The 23,058-nt window shown below is 38.6% G+C and overlaps 3 protein-coding genes and 1 long non-coding RNA gene across 6 annotated transcripts; 2 read left to right on the top strand and 2 right to left on the bottom strand.

Moving 5' to 3' along the window:
* Positions 1 to 738: 738 nt before the first annotated feature.
* Positions 739 to 13,334, bottom strand: slc34a2a (solute carrier family 34 member 2a). The gene is made up of 14 exons (XM_003447914.5): positions 12,622 to 13,334; positions 12,410 to 12,479; positions 11,356 to 11,419; positions 11,153 to 11,263; positions 9,819 to 9,947; positions 9,403 to 9,546; positions 9,183 to 9,294; positions 7,347 to 7,539; positions 6,887 to 6,982; positions 6,678 to 6,798; positions 5,706 to 5,873; positions 5,502 to 5,618; positions 5,169 to 5,293; positions 739 to 3,982 (listed from the first exon to the last, which is right to left on the bottom strand). The coding sequence occupies exons 2-14, from the start codon at positions 12,431 to 12,433 to the stop codon at positions 3,419 to 3,421; spliced, it is 1,968 nt and encodes a 655-aa protein (XP_003447962.2). The 5' UTR covers positions 12,434 to 12,479; positions 12,622 to 13,334; the 3' UTR covers positions 739 to 3,418.
* On the top strand, positions 3,951 to 9,459 carry LOC102078681 (uncharacterized). 3 transcript variants are annotated; one of them, XR_269291.4, is made up of 4 exons: positions 3,951 to 4,012; positions 5,752 to 5,865; positions 8,485 to 8,618; positions 9,382 to 9,459. It is a non-coding gene; the product is annotated as an uncharacterized LOC102078681 (long non-coding RNA). The 3 variants fall into 3 exon arrangements; XR_001224666.2 differs by lacking the exon at positions 3,951 to 4,012 and adding an exon at positions 5,212 to 5,261; XR_002062354.1 differs by lacking the exon at positions 3,951 to 4,012 and adding an exon at positions 5,212 to 5,261 and having other exon boundaries at positions 8,480 to 8,618.
* Positions 13,335 to 15,829: 2,495 nt separating the features above from the next.
* Positions 15,830 to 19,797, top strand: LOC100694951 (OCIA domain-containing protein 1). Its single transcript, XM_005469882.4, has 8 exons — positions 15,830 to 16,036; positions 16,262 to 16,346; positions 16,449 to 16,502; positions 17,484 to 17,531; positions 17,674 to 17,803; positions 17,893 to 18,059; positions 18,851 to 19,012; positions 19,618 to 19,797. The coding sequence occupies exons 1-8, from the start codon at positions 15,983 to 15,985 to the stop codon at positions 19,653 to 19,655; spliced, it is 738 nt and encodes a 245-aa protein (XP_005469939.1). The 5' UTR covers positions 15,830 to 15,982; the 3' UTR covers positions 19,656 to 19,797.
* A 245-nt stretch (positions 19,798 to 20,042) lies between these two features.
* rhbdd2 (rhomboid domain containing 2) lies at positions 20,043 to 22,509 on the bottom strand. The gene has a single exon (XM_005469881.3). The coding sequence runs from the start codon at positions 22,197 to 22,199 to the stop codon at positions 21,201 to 21,203; it is 999 nt and encodes a 332-aa protein (XP_005469938.1). The 5' UTR covers positions 22,200 to 22,509; the 3' UTR covers positions 20,043 to 21,200.
* Between the last annotated feature and the right edge of the window lie 549 nt (positions 22,510 to 23,058).

Below are 23,058 nucleotides of genomic sequence, written 5' to 3'. Positions count from 1 at the left end.
GGAGATCAAAGACCACAATGTGTGTGTGTGTGTGTGTGTGTGTGTGTGTGTGTGTGTGTGTGTGTGTGTGTGTGTGTGTGAGAGAGAGAGAGAGAGAGGGAGAGAGAGAGAGGGAGATACATTTCCATGGCATGATTGTCAGTTGACCATGTGGAAACTGTGGTGGCTTCTGTGTTGTGCTTTGACACAGTTGCACACCCTCTTTATTGATATATTGATGGCGCATCTCATGTTCCCTGCACATGGCTCACTGACACGTGACAGTGAAGGTTTCCCAGATACCGGGTATGATGGTACAACTCAACTCTGCTCTGATTTATTTATAAATCACAGGAGAAAAACTGCAGTTGACCAAAGTTCTGTGCAAAAGGTAGAATGTAAAGAAAATAATCAAGGAAATAGGATCAGAAATAACTAAACACATACAATCTTGTAGATGTAGATGGTGTCTAGAAAAAAAAGAAATATAACAAAACATCAATATTTAAAACTTCACATATCTAACAATACAGTGACTGTACAATGAGAGACCTTTGGACAGTCATTAAAAAAAGTATGAAAGAATAATTTAATAATACTAACAAAGTTTATGACATTTTTAGACACTGGGCAGGTCTTTCCAGAACCCTCAAATCCATTCCAGTGGACCAACTTATTTTACAGCAAAGTGTACATATATATATATGTATATATATATATATATATATATATATATATATATATAAATGTCTCTCTGTATTCCCATTGCCTGCTAAGCACTTCCTGGAACTAGCTAAAGCCTACATGAACCACGTGACGACCTTGTATTCTGGACCCCTGCTGAGGCAGCTCTTACCATTGCAGGGCTCTGGCTTTATCTCTCTTAACACTTTGAACACCCTCCCTATACTTTGCTTAGCTCAGAAACAAATAACACCGATAACAGGGCTATATAGAAATGATCAGCATATAGACGGGTCAGGAAAGCATACCAAATGATGAATCTAGCATTATTTTATTCTTTTTGCTTTTTAACACAGTTTTTTGGGGGGACAACTCACAATTAAACAAACAAAAACAAATTGTTAGATGCGCATTCATCTAATTCCAGACTATATATTCCTTGAATACAATTACCTCTTCAATTACAAAGTTATATTACACCTTAAAACGATGTTTTAAAGATCTGAATGTGTCTTTTATACACGGTGATTTTTTTTCTCTGTATAAAAATACAAAAATGGGAAAATGATGAAACTAGGGAAACATGACAGGTTGGTGTGCCAATGAAACTGCAAAGAAACAAAACAAAACAAAACAAAAACAACAAGCACTACATCTCAGACTCCACAGACCTCAGTTAGCATGTTAAATGTTATGTTATGTTAGTCATGACAATGCAGTTACTCAGATGTCAAAAGGATAAGAATGGTGATATTCTGCAATTTTATATCCACACACAAATTCATTTAAAAGACCAAAGTCAACATGATTGAGTCTAGCTTTGTCTGTGTAGCCAGATTTTCTCATATCATACACCGCTTTATAGCCATGCTACCAGTTCTGAGGCTGTACACATGAGCTAAATGTTCAACGAGCAGGCAGGAAATCATGATGGCATACTGACACAATGACACAAAATAAAATTTGGCTGAAGCCTTTAGGTTTTTCAACTTTTTACTCATGAACCAGGGAACTATTAAAATTTTAGTTCATCAACTCAGCAAGACTCATAAATAAAATAAAAAATGTTATAGCAAAATGTTAAATAGGGAAAATCTTCCTGTCTGGGTGAAAGTATTTGACTGGCACTGTCACAGTTCCCTGTCTTGTTCCCTGACTTGTTCCCTGACTTGCAGCTGAAGAATAGTCAAATAAAAATTCAATTTCCCTTCATTTAAACAATGAAGGTAAAAACAATTAAAGTACCAAGATGCTTTAAGAAACGATGATGTCCTTTATAAGGTTAATAGAATTGCACTGATGCATTTATGTCTTCAGCAAGGCCGAACTGATTTGATGTTAAAAATCATAAACTTGCTAAATTATAAAGTATTAGTACTCCGAGGTCTAAGTCATCATAGATAATAACCCTAACCCCACTCTAATAGTATGCTGTGGAAAAAGTCAAGAAGGACCTTTTTGGGAGAAAAAAATCAAATGTTTTTAAATGACGAAAACCCCCCAAAACAAATATTACATATTCTGTGAAAAAAAACACACATACACACATTCTGATTGGCTAGCCTTAGTGTTAGGGTTAGGATTGGGGTCATGATATGATGACTCTGAGAAACTAAAGTTGTTGGTTTTGATCCTTTCATAGGATTTGCTGACATTAATATAACTATAGCTTTCCACTTGTATTTCAAGGTCACTTCAGTTAACGATGTAACATTTTACTACATTTGTCTACGCAGTCATTTCCTATGTTACACTACAATATGTCCATTAGTATGTTTCTTTGCATCACACACAGTCACACACATACAGTTGTGGTAGGAACTTTAAATACATCGTGGCAATTTGGGGATTTTTAATGATTTCTTGGAACTGTTTTTTCCATGGTGGAATGACAGTGCACAAGTTTGAATTTATTTTGGAATTTCTCTCATCCACAAAGCATCAAAATGATATATTTGATTAAATGTCCCTTATGTTGCAGTCCGACCAGATACTTTTGGCATCCATTAGTCTTGGCAGAGTTTGATTGGCTTTTAAGCATAATCCATAAAATTGTGTTCTTAGGTTTGAAAGCCTCACCTTTAACCATCCAAACATACCTCTTGTCATTGTGATCAAACAGCTCAATCTTTGTGTCACCTGACCATAAAATTTGCCATTTGGCTCGTCCACGTGGGCAGCTGAAAATTGCAGATCAGTTGTTGAAGGTGTTGATTTTGGAGCAGGGACTTCTTTCTTGGTCAGCGCCGTCTCAGTCCATGGCAATGTAAAACATGCTTCAGTTGTTCAGTTCCTTCTGCTGGTGTTCCAGCAGTTTCCAGTTCATGGCAGTCTTGAGCCTTTGTGGTTTCTCAACATGTTCCTGAACAATTTCCTGTCATCTAAGGGGTGACAGTTGGGGTCTTCTTCTAGAAGTTGGCAAAGTGGTGACAAATGACTTGTACTTACAGAGAACTGTTTGAACTGAAGATTAGAGGCAGTTTTTTTGTTTTTTTTTTAGAAATGCAGGTAAAAAAAAAAAAGTGTTTTAATAACATTGTAGAACAATCACCACAACCTAAATGAGTTTATGTATAATTTCGACCCTGTGTGGATTAGAGAAAATCCAAAATACATTCAAACTTGCACCCAGTTCTTTTTAAAGTCCTGTAAGTTGGCTTCATCCCCCCCTGGAGAAACAACAGTTAAAGAAATCATTAAAAGTCCAAAATCACCGTAATGTTCAGGGCCACAACTGCACTTAAAGTATCAAATCTCAAAGCCTGGTCATTTTCAGGATATTTAACTCTATTTTTATCCCATCTTCCGCTTCATTCTCTACACTCATTGCAGGATTGTCATATACTGCTGTGTGTGTTGTCCTGTTATTTTCCAATTGTTCTGCTCTGTCTTCTTGGTCGTCGGATACAGCTTGGCAGCATTTGCAGCAGCAGCAGCATTTTGCGATTAAAACACCAACTGCTTTGTCGCAGGGAGCCAGGGAGTGTGCCCATAGTGGGAGGAAGTCCCAGGATCGCAGGACTGCAGGCAGCCACCCAGGTTTCCGCTTTTGTAGTATGTTGATCACAATGATTATGATCAACATGATGAGCAGAGGAACACCCACGCCCACCAGTACCTTCCAGCCAGCCAGTGACAGGCCGAAAATGAAAAGCGGTAAAACGAAGAAGCAGCAGATGATGTAGACTACAGCAAACCAGCGGTACTTGCCCGTGATGTTGCCCAGACCTTTAGCCAACCGGATAGGGACGCGGGTAAATGGAATGGGATACCACAGAATAATACCAGAGATGTTGAACAGGAAGTGCACGAGGGCAATCTGAATGGTTAACAAACAACAAGCATCAGTGTAAGTGCAAAGAAGTAGCTTGCTACAAATTCAGGGTAAAAAATGGCATCTTTTACAGGTTGATAATTTCCTGATAAGTTTCTGTTTTATTGAAAATAATTAAATGATTTGGCACAAGATGTCAGTGCCACAAAGATACTGGTCACTTTATTAGGTACACCTTGCTTGGACTTTAATTCTTCATGACATGCATTCAACAAGATTCAGAGATTTTGGTCTATATTGACGATAACATCATACAGCTTCCGCAGATGGGTCAGCTGCACATCCATGATATGAATTTCTCATCCTGCCACATCCCAAAGGTGCTCTATTTGATTGATATCGGGTAACTGTGGAGGCTGGGATGACTACAGTGAACTCATTGTCACGTTCCAGAAACCAGTTTGACATAGTTTGAGCTTTATGACATGATGCGTTATCCTGCTGGATGCAGCCAGCAGAAGATGCTCAGTTGGTACTGGGGGCCAAAATGTGCCAAATATCTCCCACCCCATTTCACCACTACGACCGGCCTGAATCTTTGATGCAAAGCTCAATGTATGTTGTTTACAGCAAATTCTGAAATGAGCTCATTTTGTTAATCAGTTATAAGATTTCTCCGTTTTAACATTTGTTATGTTATCTATGTTTGGAGTTGTGAATAAAATACGAGCTCATGTGATTTGAAAGTCTTTTAGTTTTCATTTTGTTCAAATTTAAAGAACATCCCAACTTTTCTGGATAGTATTAACAAGCAGTTGATAAGGTGTACCTAATGAAGTGTCCAGTAAGTTTATATTTCCAACAGTTCTTTCCCAATTTCTCCCTCAAACCACAAATTTAAAGTTAAGCTAAATGTCACAGTTGAATAAAAATTAAATTAGTCGGAAACAATATTATTATTAGGGTAAAATTAGTCATTTGGATTTTTGCAGACCTTAATATGTAAGTAACCATAGGAAATATGTTAAATAGCAAATATGACATAATTTCTCATGAGAAGATGTACCTGCAATGATATTCAAATTACTATAAATTAAGAATTTATTTATTTTTTTAAATAAGAAGAAGTACAGTATAAAACCTTAGAAAGGCTTGTAGTGGTGCTAAATACAATTACTGACACATTTAATGTTAACCAGGACAGGAGAGTGTTTTTGTAGGAATGACCGACCTGTAGAGCGTCAGCCAGAGTTTCTCCGGGACTAGCCATGGCTGCCAGAATGGCTGTGGTGGTTGTGCCGATATTTGAACCAAGACACAGCGGGTACGCTCTCTCTATACTGATGACACCAATGCCTATTGGATTAAAAACGACATGGTTGGAATACATATTTTCACATCCTTACACCATGAGTCACATAAAGAAGACAAACAAGATATAGAAATCTTTAGAAAAAAAATATTTGGAAGAAAACAAATATTCGCAATCGTGCATCAATGCTGTTTTTAATAATAAATACATGGAGGTGATAGAAGTAATGGATGAATGCATAATTAACCTCACCAACTAGTGGAGTAATGGCAGAAGTGAACACTGAACTGCTCTGCACGATGAAGGTCATTCCAGCTCCGACTAAAATGGCGATGTAGCCCGTGACCCAACCGAAGGGAAATGGGAAATCTGTGCAGAGATACAAGAACATTCATGTATTATTCTACACATCGCATCCAGTTTTTTACAGAATTTATAGAGTGCAGTGATGCTCACTGGTGTTGAGGACTTTCTTGATGACAACAGCCACCTGTCCCTTCAGCATAGAGTTGAGCAGCTTGACTATGAGGATCAGGCAGGAGCAGAGCACGAGCAGAGAGAGAGCCAGCAGAATCAGACCCACCGCCATATCGGACAGATTCACATCCACAAAGAGGTGTGTACCTGGCAACACACAGAAACACGCACATAATTACAAGAAAGAAATACACAATATGGACAAAACTACTGGCCCACATGTCTTAACATGTCTTTGAATTCAAGTGTTTCATTCAGCCTCATTGCCACAGGAGTGTAAAAAAGTCTACCATTATAAACATTTGTAAAAGAATGGGCCACTGAATTTGAGTAAGGTACTGCAACGCAATGCAGCAAGTCAGTTTGTAACATTTTTTTTTTTTTCCACGATCAAGTCGAAGTAGTTTTGTTGCAAAGTGGAAGCATTCGGGAACCACAGCAACTCAGCCCTAAAGAGGTAGACCTGATAAACTGAGTGCTGAGGAGCGTGGTGCATAAAAGTCACCAGTGCTCTACTGATGCAATAACTGAACAGCTCAATACCTCTGGCATTAACATCAGCACAAAAACTGTGTGCTGGAAGCTTCATGGCATGAGTCTCCAAGCTGAAGCAGCTCCTGTAGGTATAACGTGTAGGTGTCCCACTACTTTTGTTCATATAATGTTTGATACTTCTGTAGTAACTTCTGTATGCAACTTTTGTATGCAATTTACTGATGGACGACTAGTGCTATTAGTAAGCTGCAATATTATTATGATGACATCTGATGTATTTCTAATGTATATATATGTATATGAGATGCTTAATCTAGGCAGACTACTGTCCCACAAGGACAATAAAAATTACACAGTTCAATCCAAAGGTCTCTACAAGGAGACTGTGTATTATATTGTGATGGAAACATTATTCCCTTATTTACATAATTAAATTAAAGTAAATAGTGGTCTTACATTTCTTTATATTGTATGTCTCAGAAATGTTCTTTAGCGTGAAGGTATAGTTGCCATCAACCCAGCACAGAGACGGAGAGGTACAGTTCTCTGGACCAGGAACTGTGACATTCATTAAGGTCTGAAACAGGGTGGAAAACATATATTCAGCATTTAATTCTTGGTTCTTTGGAGTATATTTGGATATATTTGACATGCTTTGGTCTTACTGTGTTGGTGAAGGTTTGGCACCATCTCTTTATGAGGCTCTTGTTTTTAGCTTCTGGATCGTCGGTGGCAATCCCACTAATCACAGATGCATCCAGCTGAGTCAGAAGGAAAAAGGGAGGAGGAAACTGTAAACTATAAACCATGAGAAGATAACAGCCTTATATGTGAGCATCTTATCTGTCTGATAACGTTAAGAGTGTGAAAACAAGCAATAGACTGCAGACTTTCATGTCAGCATTCATCTTTCAGGAAATGAATCATGCTACTTAATACTTTGTGTGTCATTTTAGATAGAGGTGAAATTCTGCTGTTATATATATATGCCATGCATGGCCACTCTTACTGTATCATCCAAGCCTGTCAAGCACGTTTTTTCACCAGATTGATGACCAAAAACCAAATAAGGCAGCTGCATGTTTGTTTGTTGCTTGCAAAATTAAGATAATAATGACATCTTACCTGTATGATTGATTCAGTGAGGGGGTCAGTGATCACATTTAACAGATCTGGGGCCTCTCCACTCTGGATTTCGAATGAATCAGTGATGAGCTTGGTGACCACAAACAAATAACCACTGGCTACCTCCAGAGGCAGCAGCACCAACACTGAGAGCCAGTTAAAGAAGTCGTGCACCGTGGCCCCTGCGAAAGCTCTAAGTGCATAATGAAAGACAAAAGCAAGACAACAATGACCTTTGATCTTTCTAATGAAAGCGTGATATCACTGTTTTCCAGGTAAAGAATTCTAGGAAATGTGTACCATTTATCTTATCTCTGAACCTGAGATTCATAAAATAAAAATTAATTAATTATTTTGTTTGTTGATTTATTTATTTGTATTAAATATTACATGGTTAATTTTGTATTTATTTTATTTCCCGGGGGCCTGAGAATCTCAGGTTGAAAAGAAGGCTGTTTGTCAGTTACATAGTTGCAGGTTATTGGAGTTCAAAGGGCTTCAGAGGTAAGATAATAATAAGACAGTAATAAAACAGACCAGACCGATTAATATTCATTTACAGCTAAGTAAAACAGGTCAAGAAAAGAACAAAACATCATAAAATGAAATAAAATTAACAGTATTAGTTATCTAAAATTGAATGCAGATAATAGCATCCATAAAAATACAATAAAGTAATTCTGACGGAAATATATATAACTTCACAGTAAGTTCATCACACTTTTAATTTACCTATGTTCATCTTTTCAGGACAGATCATCACATGTACTGCTGCTGCAGTAAGGAAAGCTATAGTTGGGGTCAGATGCTTACATGCATTTATAATTGGCATGAATGTCATGGTAATTTTTGACTTTAATGACATCATTGAACTGTTCTTCTTTCAGGGTGGAATGATTGTACAGAATACATTTTACTGACTTTAAATGATTAAAAAAAGCAAGAATTTTTTAATTTAAATTTATTTTGGATTTTCTCTAATCTACACAGGCTCAACTACACTCATACACTCACTCAAATTTATTAACATGTGGTGCTAAAGATTCTACAATGTCTTTTAACTTAATGAGGCCAAGAACTATTAACTTATTAGTGATCATAAGTGACTACAGCTGATAATTTCTCTTTGCCAGCATAGAAGAAGAACTGTAGAGTTCTGGAGGAAGACCCAAACTGTTACCCCGGGATGAGAAGAAATTGCTTAGGATATTCTGGAACAAGCCTGCCATGAACTAGAAACTTCTGAAATACCACGTAACAGTCCACAGTGAAGTGAGTATTATATCGTCATGGACTGAGACCTTCAACAGAACCCCCATATGTGGAAGCAAAGGAGAAGCTAAAGATCCTACACATTCTCTAGCTTAATCTTAAAGCAATAGCTAGACGGTTGAAACTTGGAAACAGTTGGACTTTACACATCAAAACTGGTTTTGGAGTGGATAAAGTATATATTTGGGCCTGTGTGTATAATTTTGACCATGTGTAGATTACAGAAAATTCAAATTTATGCACCCAATCCTGTTTTTTAAGTCAGTAAAGATGTATTCTGTACAATCAATTCACTCTGGAAAAAGAGCAGTTAAAAGAAAACATGGAAATCCCAGAATAACCATACATCCATGCCCATGATGAGTGCATGTAAATGTCTGAACAGAGCTATAATTCATCAGGGTGTTCCTCTAGATACTGTGGGAGAATGCCCACAAGATTTGCAAGGTATATATTTTTGTATATTACTACAATATAATGAAGAACACACACATATTTTCTCCTGGGTTACTTTTTCTGTTTAGCAGAAGGAAAGGAAGCTTCCATGAAGCACAAATTCATTACCTCCGAAAAGTGTTGCGTTCACCAGCCTGCGTCATGGCGACTAGTGTGTTTGTGACCGAGGTGCCGATGTTGGTGCCCATGATGATAGGAACGGCCACCTGAACTGTTAACACTGTGGAAGCACACAGACATCCTTCAATATCATCCTCACTCATGATATGTTTTCTGTGCATGGATGTGTTTCTATATGTGCTGGTAGAGGGGAGAAGTTCATACTCACAACCAGAGGAGACCATGCTGACAACTATGGAGGAGGAAGTGGATGAGCTCTGGACCAGCAGGGTGACTAGAACACCAATGACTAAACCAGCCAGAGGGTTGGACAAAATTTTGTTGTCCTGAAAGATGTCACCTGCCGTTTTACCTGGACCAGGTGAACATTAGAGACTGAACATTTTCATATTCATACCATATTTTATTTCTGAATATAAAAATTTTGTGCTTGGGATTGGTGATCGGGTACATTTTAAACAGTAGTAGAGCTGAGTACTGCTAAAGGTGACTTCCAGTCACATTGTGACTGTGCACAGTGTCTTAAAAACAAGATGTCTGCTGTGGTAAAAGGACTATAACTTGCAAGTTTATTGCTCAACATTACATTAACTCATAGCTTCTGATAAGTTTAAGAGTGAGTACCTCCCACAAGCTGGAAAGCTGAGCTCAGGATGTCAAGAGAACAGACGAACATATAGAGGAAACCTAAAAGCAGAATCAGCTTCCCCACTGATATCAGCACTGTGAGGACCTTCCCTTTGGTATCCAGTGCTGAAACAAACAGAAAGAGACAAAGAAAAATATACCACTATTACACCGAAATACACCTTTCCCCCCCTTCTTCTTTATTATAAGCTCTATAAATGGCCTGTATTTGTATAGCGCTTTACTTAGTCCCTAAGGACCCCAAAGCACTTTACACTACATTCAGTCATTTACACACCCATCCTCACACTTGTGATGGCAAGCTACATTGTAGCCACAGCTGCCCTGGGGCGCAATGACAAAGGCGAGGCTGCCGGACACTGGCGCCAGCGGGCCCTCTGACTACCACCAGCAGGCAACAGGTGAAGTGTCGGAGACGGGATCGAACCGGCAACCTTCCGATTAACAAGACGAACTGCCAACTCTTCAGCCACGAGCTCTATAGACCAGTGGCACTGGTTTCAAAGAGGAGTGAATATAGTAATTTATGTATAATTTTTAGTGCTGCCAGCGTTAATCGCGTGGGACTGCACGGTGCTAACACGTTAATGACCAAACCGTGCTAACGCGTTGACGCTGTGCAGCCCCACGCACTAACTCGCTAACGGAGATTTGCCGCGTTAATGTAATTTTGAAAAGATTAACGCTGACAGCACTAATAATTTTATATACTAGTAGTATTATGTTCTATAATTTTAGAGTTCATCTCCATTGCAGTCAAAGCAAATTTACCTAATTTATCTTATCTTAACAGGACGTTTGTTCACTGCTATCATCAACACTACCATTTATTACTGGTACACTGTTCAAGTAATCAGGTCAATGTTTGAACTTCTTAAAATGAGGTAATGATGATCCAGAAGCAAACTAGAGTGTATATTAATGTTTAAAACATGAAAAGCCTTTTATGTCTTATTCTTTTAGTTTTACACAGATCAACACTTTAAACTGTTTTTAGCTAAATATTTACAAAATCGTCAAACTTACAGACAAACTCGAAATATGAAACATGTGTTTGCAAAAGGGGGGGGGGTTACTTTGTTTAAAAATCAAATATGAAAGATTCTCAGTGAATATTTTAATTATCACTAAAACAAACAGTAACTCTTTAGCTGCAGGACTTTGTGTTTTACTGCAGCTCTTTATGGTGTAATGTACAGCAAATGTTCTGAATCACTAGGCTTGATTTGGAAATGCAATCTTATCAGCACTGTCTTATCACAGTCCTTGATGAGACATTGCTTGTACTTTTAGAAACAACGAGTCTACACCTGACCACGGGACACCCGCATCCTTCAGTTCTGGCAGGTCCCACGGATCTGTGTCCTCCGGCTCATCCACGATCAGAGCCGCGGTGGAATGTGCAGGGCTCGCTTTGATTTCTATAAATAATGGGAAAAAAAGACCATTTTTGTCCTGCTGCACACACACATGTAATTCTGATGAAATCAATCAGTAGCTTTTCCTTACACACCTTTACTTTTATATCCATTTTTCTCATCGTTTTCTTCCTTACATTTGTTTTTTGTAGCCATTTGCTGAAAAAAAAATCAGATTAATTTTCACTCATTTAGCTTTAGTCATACAAACAATACTTACATTATATCGAAGTTATGGCAATATTTAGATCACACAAAGAAAAAACGCAATATTATACATAAACTGTAAAGCAGCTTGCTGTTATCCCTAAATGCAGCAAGCATTTACACAGAATGATGCATCGCTGTGTAAAATTTCCTCTATTTTTGCAGCAATCTGTTAGAGTGATGATTGCAGTTAACTAACAATGCAGCAAACTAAGCAAAGATACAGAAAACCTCATTCAGCTGTATCGACTCCTCGCTTTTTAAAACAAACTAATTTTCTCCAGCAGGTATTGGCTTCAGGAATAACACACACACACACACACACATCTTGTCTAATGCCAGGGTATTGATCTTTGTGTCACATGTAATTCCAGTAAAATTCCAGTCACTGGACAGTATGACAAAAAGAAAACACTCTGGGGTATGTTTCATCATTTTGCTATTGTTTATACTTTGATAATAATTTGTAAAGCTTCTAAGTGTGCACTATTTGTCTAAGCTGTGCCCGGTTTTCTATCATTACTCGTTCATAAGAGGATTACTGCACAGCTAATATTGAACGTCAGTTTTAGTTTTCACATGCTGGGCTTCAGTGGACCACATCCAATCACTTTCAGACTTAATTTCAGTGTTTTCTGTTCTGAATTCCAGCTCAAGTTTTGTTTTGTTTTTTTCACATGAATGAAGAGCCACGTGCATACTGTATGAGCAGTATGCATGTTAAAACATATTTAAAACATTAAGAAATAAATAAAATTTCAAAAACTACACACATCCTTGTGTTGCCATACAAATGTTATAGTTCATGAACTCTTGACCCATACTGATTCTCCCCATCCATCATATAATTTTATTAATTTAAATACTCCAGATTTGCATTCAGTTTTCAGTTAACAGCAGCAAAAATAATTAGAAGATTGACTGAGACATGTCTGTCCTCACCTGTGGCAGATGTAGTGTGTCCATCCTTCCCGTGCACTTTTTACTTTGGCCTCAGGTTTAAAAATGCTGCCTTCGTGCAGATAGAGTAGAAAAGGTGGGAGAGGGGTCAATGTAGACCAAATGAAAATGTGATGTGCAGTGTTCACATCACCGGGAACACTTCCGTCACGATGATAAGAAGAACACACCTTCCAAACTTTGATTAGTCTTACCTGACTCGGCTTTAATCTTTCTGCCAGTGGTGTTGCAATCCAACTCACATTGTACCTGATAAGTCTCAGGCTGGTGGCGTCAGCTTTCAACTGCACCTCCACACCTGCTGCTAAACTTACCTTACCGATATACTTTGTACGTTTTACACGCAAAACTCATAATCAGTTCTGTTTGCTTGTCCCATTTGAAAGTATGATCATCCATTTAAAACATGAACTTTTAAAGCAAAAACTCTGTACTTCATTTAGCTGTTAAAAAATAAAAAAATAATTCTTTGTTGCATGTCTCATGCACAGCTCTCAGAGTGAGGATAGCTCCAGCTGGTGGACCCTGAGATTAACATGGGAAAGAGGTGACAGACACAATGGATTCCCTGACAAAGATTTATCTATACCACACAGGGCGGTGGGGTGTGATCATTGACTGTAATGGGGGTGGGGTGGGTCTATAATGTCATAGAAGTCCAACTTGAGTGTATTTTTGGAGCATTTTTGGATAGAAATTATTGATTTTCCTAATCCAGCTACCCGTTGGTCAATATTTCAAAATGCCAGTGAACTAAGTTTAGCTCCATAAAACTCTTCATAACAAAAAAAGTAGAAGTCAGTCTGCGCCAAAGTGAAGGACTGAATCTCCGTGGTAGCTGCGCCAACATGGGAATCCAGGATCCACTGCTCTAGTGCACAACAAGCCCCTGTGGGACATTTCCATGTATGCTTCCCATCTGACCAAATGCTCTGTTGCTAATTTATTAGGTTCAGCTTGTCAATGTGGATGCACATGAAATAAATATGAACTCATAATTTTCCATTTTAAAGAAGTGCTAATGTGATTTTTTTAAGCACTTTTAACAAATACTGAACAGCTTAACTTTCATAAAGGAAATCTGTGTAAGAGGACAGTTTTATTAGAGATCACTGATTTTAGACAGATTAACCAAACAAATGTGTAACTGATCTTTTTAAATGGGGGTAGTTAATATTAATCCAAAAAACAAACCAAAGTGCCACAGTTAACTCAGCAAGTAATTTGTACCACATCTTAGAGCTAACTGAGTGGCCCAGTTATGTAACAGTGTGGTTAGCTCAAGTAACTCTGCAGTGACCTAATGAAACCATTGCCAGTATTGATTGTCCCAGAAGCCACGCTGTGCCCCTCTGCAACCCAGTGCACTGAGGTGCCCGTCTGGTTCTCCCAAAAGCCTACAAATTACAACTCTCCAGCTACAGTTCTGATTGCCTGATTATGCCTTAGCATTCCAGTTTGGCCTTACACCTAAACAGGAGCACCTCCATCACACACCAACACAGCTAAGGCACATATACCCTTTAGCCTGGCATCTCCTGCCATGCAGTAAAACCAAATGGAAGATAACTAAGGTGACAAAGGATACAACTGACCTCATCTTTTAGTTTTCTTTTACTTTTATTGATTATGGCCTCTCTTCTGTTGTACGGATTTTGAACATGCTTAGGATAAAAAGATTCACAGGCTTAATCTTCTCCTTAATAGCAGCATTAAAAGGCCTTTTGATGCATATATGTGCCTGTACATGTCATGTCCTTCTAAGAACCAAGGAAACAATTGTGTTTCAGTTGAACTTCTTTTGTGATATCCAGCCTATTTGGAGCTGAAAGAGGCCACCCAAACACATGAGATATTGGAAAAGCCAGGATGTTCTCTTTTGAGCACAACAGGGCTTATTATGGTAGCTCAAATATGTCCAAAGACACAGACCAAAAACAATTGTCTGTTAAAGAGGACATAAATGAATAGGCTGGTTCTCAGGAGGATGTGAGGCAAAGTCTTTTTCAGTTTACAAGTGCAACAGCATCATCTAGGCACTATACCATGCTATTACAGCACTGCACAATTTAGCTCTTATCACACATCTGTGGCCCTGTATATTATTTTTAATGCAAATCAAGTTGCCATTAATGGTTCCTAAACTGATACATCACGCACGAAGTACAGAAAAATTAGTTGTGCAACTCTGGAAAGCATTTTGCTGTCTGTAAAGTCTAAATAATCAGGACAACATGCATAAAATTATAGTAAAATTTAATGTGTTTTTCAATTGAAATATTATGTAGCATGCATAATGTATATTATAAAAACTTGTAGTATTGTAAAATATAATATGATGAGACATATATGATTATGTGACACACTATGCAAACATCTTGAGTCGCCCCTCATTTTGCTTTCTAGCAGCCAGACTTTCTTGTCATGTTTTTAAAATGTTCTTGAGAAATACTTCTTCAGGTTTTATGATTTATTTGTTTATATTAAATCAAAGTACTTGCACCTGGCTATTTTCACAGGAATGCTTTTTGTTTCTTAAGTCACTTAATACTGACCTATGAATGATTCAACCATGAAAAGGCTGTGTAATTCCGTCCAGTGTGTGCTTACAAATTTGAGCAAACTGGACAAGTGGAAGACAAAAAAGGCAGGCCTAAAAATATCTACACCAGATAAGCAGTATCTAAAAGTCATGTCCAGCAAAGACCTGACACGGGACCTGTGAGATGCATCAGGGGTGTCGAACTACAGGCCTCAAGGGCTGGTGTCCTGCAGGTTTTAGAGCTCACCCTGGGCCAACACACCTGAATCAAATTATTAGTTCATTACCAGGCCTCTGGAGAACATCAAGACATGTTTAGGAGGTCATTTAGCCATTTAAATCAGCTGTGTTGGATCAAGGATACATCTAAAACCTGCAGGACACTGGCCCTCGAGGCCTGGAGTTCGACACCTGTGACTCTAAACCAAGCTGACCCATCTACTGTTCACCAAATAAAAATAATTCTCATTAGTATCGGATCTCTTTGGACGTGTGGCTCTAAAAAAATTAATTCTTCTTACCAGCAAACCAATAGCCATACAATAAGGCAGTTATGATTATGAAAACAATTAAATTGTTTGCATAATAATAGGTGAAGATGTGAACCGGAAAGTGACAGAAATTAGTTCACATCCACTAGAGGGAGCGGGTAGACATCATTGGTACCGCTTTAACAGCCTTTTTTTTTTTTCAAAATAAAAGACCCAGTTGAGAGCTCTTTCAGATGTTTTAAAGTAATAAAACTGCAACGATATTATTTTTTTATTATTTGGAATGATGTTCATGGGAGATTACATTCCAGCAGTAAAACTGAGCTTAACACGTTTTCTTTTCTTTTCTCATTTTTTGTTAGCTAAACAAATGCAACTTTCCTTCAACTTCCGGGTTAATGTCAGCGCTATCTGTAGCAATGACATTGTACCAAACACTATATAAGTCAGTACGCCGAGTGGCATACACTATGTTAGTTCACATGCTTTGAGTTGTCAGGAAGCTTGGACATTATCGTCAGTATGTCGTCCTCCACTACAGGTTTCCCGGGCGAGCGGCAGCACCAACCGGCGCAGGTAAAAAACGGAGATAAACACGCACTAAGTTAGATGCTAACACGTTAGCTTACGGTAGCTGGCAGTGACTTTGTATGAACTGCACGCGCAGTTTTATGGAGACGGGGGTGTGCTTTGTTGCCCTCCGTTTTAATTTCAGTAATTTGAAGGTGGAAACGTTTGCGTGGATTTCTATGACTTCTAGCGGCTGTTAACTAACGGTAAGGTGTTTGCGTTAACCTGCAGACGCCGCTGAACATTGACTACATCCCCACAGAAGAAGAGAGGAGAGTGTTGAGAGAGTGCAACCAGGAGAGCTTTTTTTACAGGTGTAAGTTTCCCGTGCATGCCAGCTTGATGGTTTAGGATGTGAAAATGTTGTTTGTTGTGACTCCGTCGTGTTTACACTGACATCATTACGATTTCTCCACAGCGGTGCCCTTCTCTGTGATCAGCATGGCTATCACCCAAGCCCTAGTGGCCAGAGGTAATGTTGTTCATACTGTGGAGCAGGGGTGTCAAACTCATTTTACACAGTGGGCCACATTCAGAGCAGTCCAATCTGGTCTTCAATAGGACAGATCAGTCATACGTATTATAAAGTGTTCCTCTTTCTTTCACTCTGAAGATGTAAGAGATGTCTTATGAAAACAATTTATAAAGAAAAGATGTGGGAGTGAATCAGCATGTCACTGTGGTCTTAAATGTTTAGAAAGAAATGTAACTTTTTTTTGTTCTTTTACAGATAATTTTGATCAATTTTTACCACAAAACAACATTAATTTCTATAGAAAATAGTGAAAAACATGAACTTCTGCCAATTAATGGAGTACTAGCAATAATTAAAAAAAAATAAATAAATAAATCTATAATTATAGATAGATACTTTACTAATCCCACACTGTGGAAATTCCCTTGTTACAAGGGTCAGAAAGAAAAAGTAAATTAGACATTATATTTATACACAAGTATTTTTAGATGGTGCTTTTCCTGTGTCTATATTGTACACTTTGACTGCTGTTGGGATGAAGGGCTTGCGATAGTGCTTGTTCCTACACCGTGTTTGTAACAGTCTACTGCTGAAGGAGCTGCTCAGGGGCTCCACAGTCTCATGCAGGGGGTGAGAGGTGTTGTCCATAATGAACACTGGCATGGTTAACATCCACCTCCTCTATGGAGTCTTGGGGACTGGCAAGGACAGAGCTGTTGATGGGTTGCTGATATTTCTGTTTGTAAGATGGCTCTAAAACTGACAGAAAGCACAGTGAAATATTGAAATTTATGCTCTCTTTGTAATTTTCACATTCTCTAAAGCATCCAGAGGGGCGAGATCATTCTGGCCCCAGGGCCATAACAATGGCCCTGGGGTGTTTAACATCCCTGCTGTACTGGAATCAGCACAATATCAGTTAAATGAACATTGTCACATGTTGATCCTCAAGTTGACATGAATGTGTTAAATTTGCAGGGGCTCTGTCTGCATCTCCAAGATTTGGATCTTTACCCAAAGTTGCCTGTAAGTTTGTGTTAAATATGTGGGAAACACACATACACACACTTACCCTGTATTTACTGAGTAGAATAAGAAAAACCTCTCTATTAAACTCAGTTTGTGTTGTTTTCTCATTTCTTTTCTTTGACTGTGTTTGACCCTACAGTTGCTGGTTTCTGTGGCTACCTGGCTGGAAAACTGTCATATATGAAAACATGTCAGGAAAAATTCAAGAGGCTGGAGAACTCTCCTCTTGGTGAGATTATCAGACAGAGGTCAGGCCTGCCTCCACTGAAGTGAGTATCACATACACTTAATTAAATGCTGGCCTGTTGAGATTAACTGTCAGCAGCATTGCCTTTAGCATATGTCCCCTTCTCTACAGATCCCAGGGTCCTCAGTCAGAGTTGGGTGACCCAGACTCTCAGTCTTTTGAACCCATATTCCAGCCTGCAGAGGCCTCGAGCCACACCTACAGCAAAGATTATGGATATGGCTACAGTCCAGACCCACCAGCACAAATGGACAGAGGAGATGACTTTAGTGCTCCAGGTATTCCAAAGGGGCAATATGTGGGTTATTCACAACTGAGTTCTCAACAGTAGCTCACCAAAAGAAGGTCCTGGGGCCAAAGCTTCCTGTTCTCCTTTTGCAAGGAGTTTGCAGCTCCCACTAGCCATCTTCAGTTAATTTTCCACGAGCATGAATATTATATTGATAAAGTGCTCTCTGAATTTTGCTTGCAGCAAGAATAGAAAAGTGCTACCAGTGAATACCAGGTCTTTCCTTTTCACTTGTTACAGTGAGGTGGTCATCAAAGTCCAGCATTTACTAGTTTTTCTTGTACAGCATACATCTGAAATTACTTTTAAAAAAACAAGAGTTGGGTGCACAAATTTGAATTTATTTTCGAGTTTCTCTAATCCACAGAGGGTCAAAAATATATACACATATCTCCCCTGATATTTTGTTGTATGTCCCTTAGCAAGTTGCACCTTAGCCATATGCTTCTGGTAGTCATCAGCAAGCTTCTGGCATAATGCTGGCTGGATTTCTTGGTTAATTTAAATCTGTTGATTTTCTGGCGCAGGTCTGACTTTTTAAGCGTACTCCAAAAACTTTTAATAGACTTTAAGGTCTGAGCTTTCTGAAGGCCACTCCAGCTTAATGGCAACCTGCTTTATCTATTGCAAAGTCAGTTTTAAAGTACTGAGATCATTGTCCTGTTGGAACACTCAGTTGTCCAAGTTTCAATCGTCATTTCAACAAAACTTTCCAGTAGAAATGAACTTTTTAAAAAAAAAAAAAAAAAAAAATCCCATCTTTTGCCCTGTAAATTTCAGTCCAGTCATATGTGGAAGAGGAGGAGCCCAAGAGGACGTCTATCCTCTATGAGGACCTGAGGCTCAAAAACAGAGAGAACTATGAGGTCACACTCACTCAGAAAGCTGACGCATTGCTCAAAACACCACCTGCAAAAGAGGTAGAAAGACCCAAGAAAGAGGGTAGGTTGTTACTGCTAAGGCATGTATAGAACTTGATAAATACTTTTTTTCCCTTCCTTGGCCAAACTAAATGGAAGATAACCAACATTAAAGAACTGTATGTTTGTGTCTCTAAAGTGGTGTCTTACAGAGGTTCAAAGTTAGCTGTTAAAGGAGTTGCTTCATAGTCTATAATTCTGACAGTGTCTGTAAGTTAGCATTAAATGACACAATAATTAAATTATATCAACAGTTGAGAGAGAAAAAAAAAAATCTTATAGAATTCAAAGAAGTAAAATGTACAAAACCAAATGTCTGGAAATCCATCAAAGAAGAAAATCCTGTTTAGTTGTGGCAGAATCTTATTCCTGCGATGCGCCTGCATCTATATCATGACCAAGCAGAGGAGCAACTGGCATGGAAACGAATAGCAGGGGGGGGAGAATTTGACGTCATTACTGCCTTTTATTATAATTCAAGATGCAGTGTGGATTGCACCTTACAGGAGGACTAGAATAATGTCCTTAAGAAATGGTGGTGGATAGATGGAGGTAGATTTGCAAGTTCAGCCTGTCTTTCAAGTAATTTGTAAAATAATTTGCATTTCTCCTTCTGTCTCTGTACAGTGAAGAAGAACGTCTATGGAGACGCCTGGGAGGAATGAGTCCTTTGGTGAAATTAAGATGTGATCAGTATTCGAGTGTCACTGATTGTACAGGACACGGGCTTCTCAGTGGTCACTTTTCATGATGTACAAGTTTATGATAATTTTGTCCTTTAAGTATCAATAAAACCAAACAGTTTCAGGTCTTGGTGCTCTGTGTTTTGGCACTAGTGTGAATTTATCAAACATTTTCTATTAACTAGGATAAAGGCAAAGGTTCAAAACAAAACCCTGGAGCTGCATTTGACTTCTGTCTGAACTTAATTTGCATCCAGAGTTTAAGATGTTTTCCTGACCTGCAGTTGTTACAATGATGTAAGCACTGTTGTACTTGCATCATGTTTAATACCATGGTGTAAGTACAACACTGAGTTTAATAGTGAAAGAGAAACTTCTGTTTTACTCATCACAGAGGCCTTTAATTTAGGCGTAAACATGGCAATTTAAGTTGCAGAGAAATGGACCAAAACCACAAAGGAAACCACTCTCTAAACCTAATCAGTGAAATTTGTTTGGACTGTTTGTCTAGATGCAACACAGGAAGTGGAGTACATCCTGCTGACACCAAATTCAGATAATAAGACAAAAAAAAGAAAAATAGAAAGATACAGTGCTTAGCAATTTTACTACACCACCAACTAGCGTCAGGATTATGCAGCAGCTCCCATAAATTAACAGCACTGGCACCAAAATCATATTTGGTGTTTGTGCAATGGTTAATCCACCAGTATGTGCAAACACCTTTAATCAAAATGTATTTAATGCTAAAATATAGTTAGTACATTTGAAAATTCATGGATATTTTAGAAACACTGGTAAAGCACATTATTGCTTTCTTGATGCCAAATTGCAATTATTTACATGCATTTCTTACCATGAGCATAAATAGTTGAATTTTACACTTTGTTAATATCTGACTTCTCAAAGACGTTCAGTTTGGTGGGTCAAATTTGGGTATTAAAATGTCAATTCAGTTTATTTGTGTAATAACAAAATTTTTAGTTTTAAACAAGTTTTTGACAGATTTTCTTAAAGTTTGATCCATTGTCTTTATGACAGGTGGTCTAAAAAAATGATTAAGCACTGTATATGAAGCATGACTTTTAATACTACCATAAAAAGATTGGGATATTTTAAGAAATACTGGGAAAACATGACTGCTCCAAAAACACTGCACACTGGTTATTACAGTTTATGCCTACAGCAGTTAATAGAGCCCTATTAGGGTCTCTAGTAACTGCATGGTCTGTATTGTTACTTCTGTGCATCGATTTTGGTTTCCCGTGTTTAAGAAAGAGAGAAGGTTTTTATTTAATGTTTAATTAGTAGGAATAAAAATATAGAAAATTAGAATTTTTAAAAATTACAAAAGTCACCAGAAATATTTAAACTTTCAAAAAAAACTACACTTAATTATACAAGCAGGCAGAGAGACAATCAGTGCTGAGATGCTGCAGGAGCTTATAGATGATAAAAACTGAGTAGCTTTTATAGGATAAGCCTTCATAAGTGGATCCTTGTCAAGGCAAACTCATCTGAAAACATCTACTGTTGTAACAGTGATCCTCCGCTCTTATGGCCATGGCTATGACTGTGACCGTGGCCATGGCTATGACTGTGGTTGCAGCTGTGGCCGAAACTCTGTGGTGAAAAGTGTCCAGAGCTGTGTCCTGCAACATGTCCATGAAGACTGAGAGGTGGTGTGGGACTCGCCTGGTGTGGCCAGCCTTCATAAGTCATGGCAGCAGTGTTGGCAGTGGGTAATGGAGCATAAGCCTGCACTGGGTAAGATCCAGGAGTGGGATTGATCTGTGGAAGCAGGGTCTTCTTCCTGTCCTCGGAGGAAGCTGGGATGAACATATCACCGCTGATGCTCCTGAACAGCCTGAAAGGCAACAACTTCTCCAGAACTCCAGCCTTGGCCTCAGACATGTCCAGAAAAGAGACCCATCCTTTACCGTACATCACCCCAACCAGGATGGCAATCACATTACAGGGCAGCACACAGTGAGGGACCAGAGCAGTGGTGATAACAAGGAACACCCAGGGAAGGGCCATAGTGGGAAAACTCACTCCACAAAGAAAGGCTTTAGTCATCTTTGTGTGCATGGTAGTTATAGCCACAGAGGCCAGAGTGACGGGAACCAAACCCTCGGTGTGACCCTGGAAGCCGTCCTCCTGCAGAAGATCCATGAAGCTGTAAAACAAGCCTATGATCGAGGACAGCAGGAGGAACAGAAAGAGGAAACGGACTGTCCCCACACCTTTCTCCAAGCTCCCGCTGAGAAACACCAAAGTTGTGATGTTCAGAAGGAGCTGAGCAAAGGTTTGGTGGTAAAAGGGAAACATCAGGATGCAGTATAGGTGTCCGTTTTGAAAAACACTTGCGCCGATGCTGAAGATGCCTTGTTTTAAGCTCAAATATGTTTGGATTGCAAATAAAACACACGATATGACGCTCAGTGTGACAATCCCGCTGGTGAAAGCAGGAACAATATCTTTGATAATTTTGCAGATCATCTTAATATGCTCAGTGAGAGCCATTTTACCATCCAACTCAGGATATCCACGATTAATGAGCTAAATAGAAGTTGAGCAAGACTTGCCGAACTGCTTCATCGATGTCTTCACTTCCTACAGAGGAAGAAGTGCCATTTCCGGGATGTTTCGAGGCAAAGGCTGCTGTAACCTTCTCAGGATGTTTCCAAGTTTGATGGATAAAAACAGTGTGCAGTCTGTGATGCAATATTTCGATAAAAAGCACACCAAATTAACTTACTGTACAAACATCTAGCTAGGTATGAATCAGGAAGGCTAGCATGGGTAATAAGACAACTTCTCGGTAAACCTGTCAAAATAAGTTTCCCGCTAATTTATTTTAGTAAAAACGTGTATTTAATTATGTGGCAAATAAAACAGACCACACATAAAAACTTTAAAGGTTTCAAAAAGGTAAAACTTGCTTATCCATATGCTGTGGGAATGACATGAAGACCTGTTCTAAGATTAACCAACGACATTCAAGTCATATTTTGAAAAACACTTTACTCAGCTTCCGGTTTTAACTGTCCATCCTCTTCATTTTATTTTTAGCTATCATTCACACATCTGCGCCTGCTGCTCAAAGTGGAGAGATGCACTTTTTTCTTCACCACAAGTATTTGTACAGGTTTAAGATACTTCAGTAATCTTCATATAACAACATGTTAGACTCCTTAATAGTTGGGAGATTGAGCATGCATCAAGACACCATATTAGACTCTGAAACAGCGACTGAAAAGCTCAATAGTTTATAAAGGTTTTAAAAATGACATAAAACTGTCAGTGATTAAATGCTACAGTCAATAATTATGAAAACTATAAATAATAATAACTCAGTTCGAAGAGCATGAAGGAAACTTAA

This window comes from Oreochromis niloticus, linkage group LG6 (assembly GCF_001858045.2).
Source record: "Oreochromis niloticus isolate F11D_XX linkage group LG6, O_niloticus_UMD_NMBU, whole genome shotgun sequence".
Taxonomy (NCBI): domain Eukaryota; kingdom Metazoa; phylum Chordata; class Actinopteri; order Cichliformes; family Cichlidae; genus Oreochromis; species Oreochromis niloticus.
The sequence above is the reverse complement of the archived record's forward strand: the minus strand, read 5'-3'. Positions and strand labels throughout refer to the sequence as shown.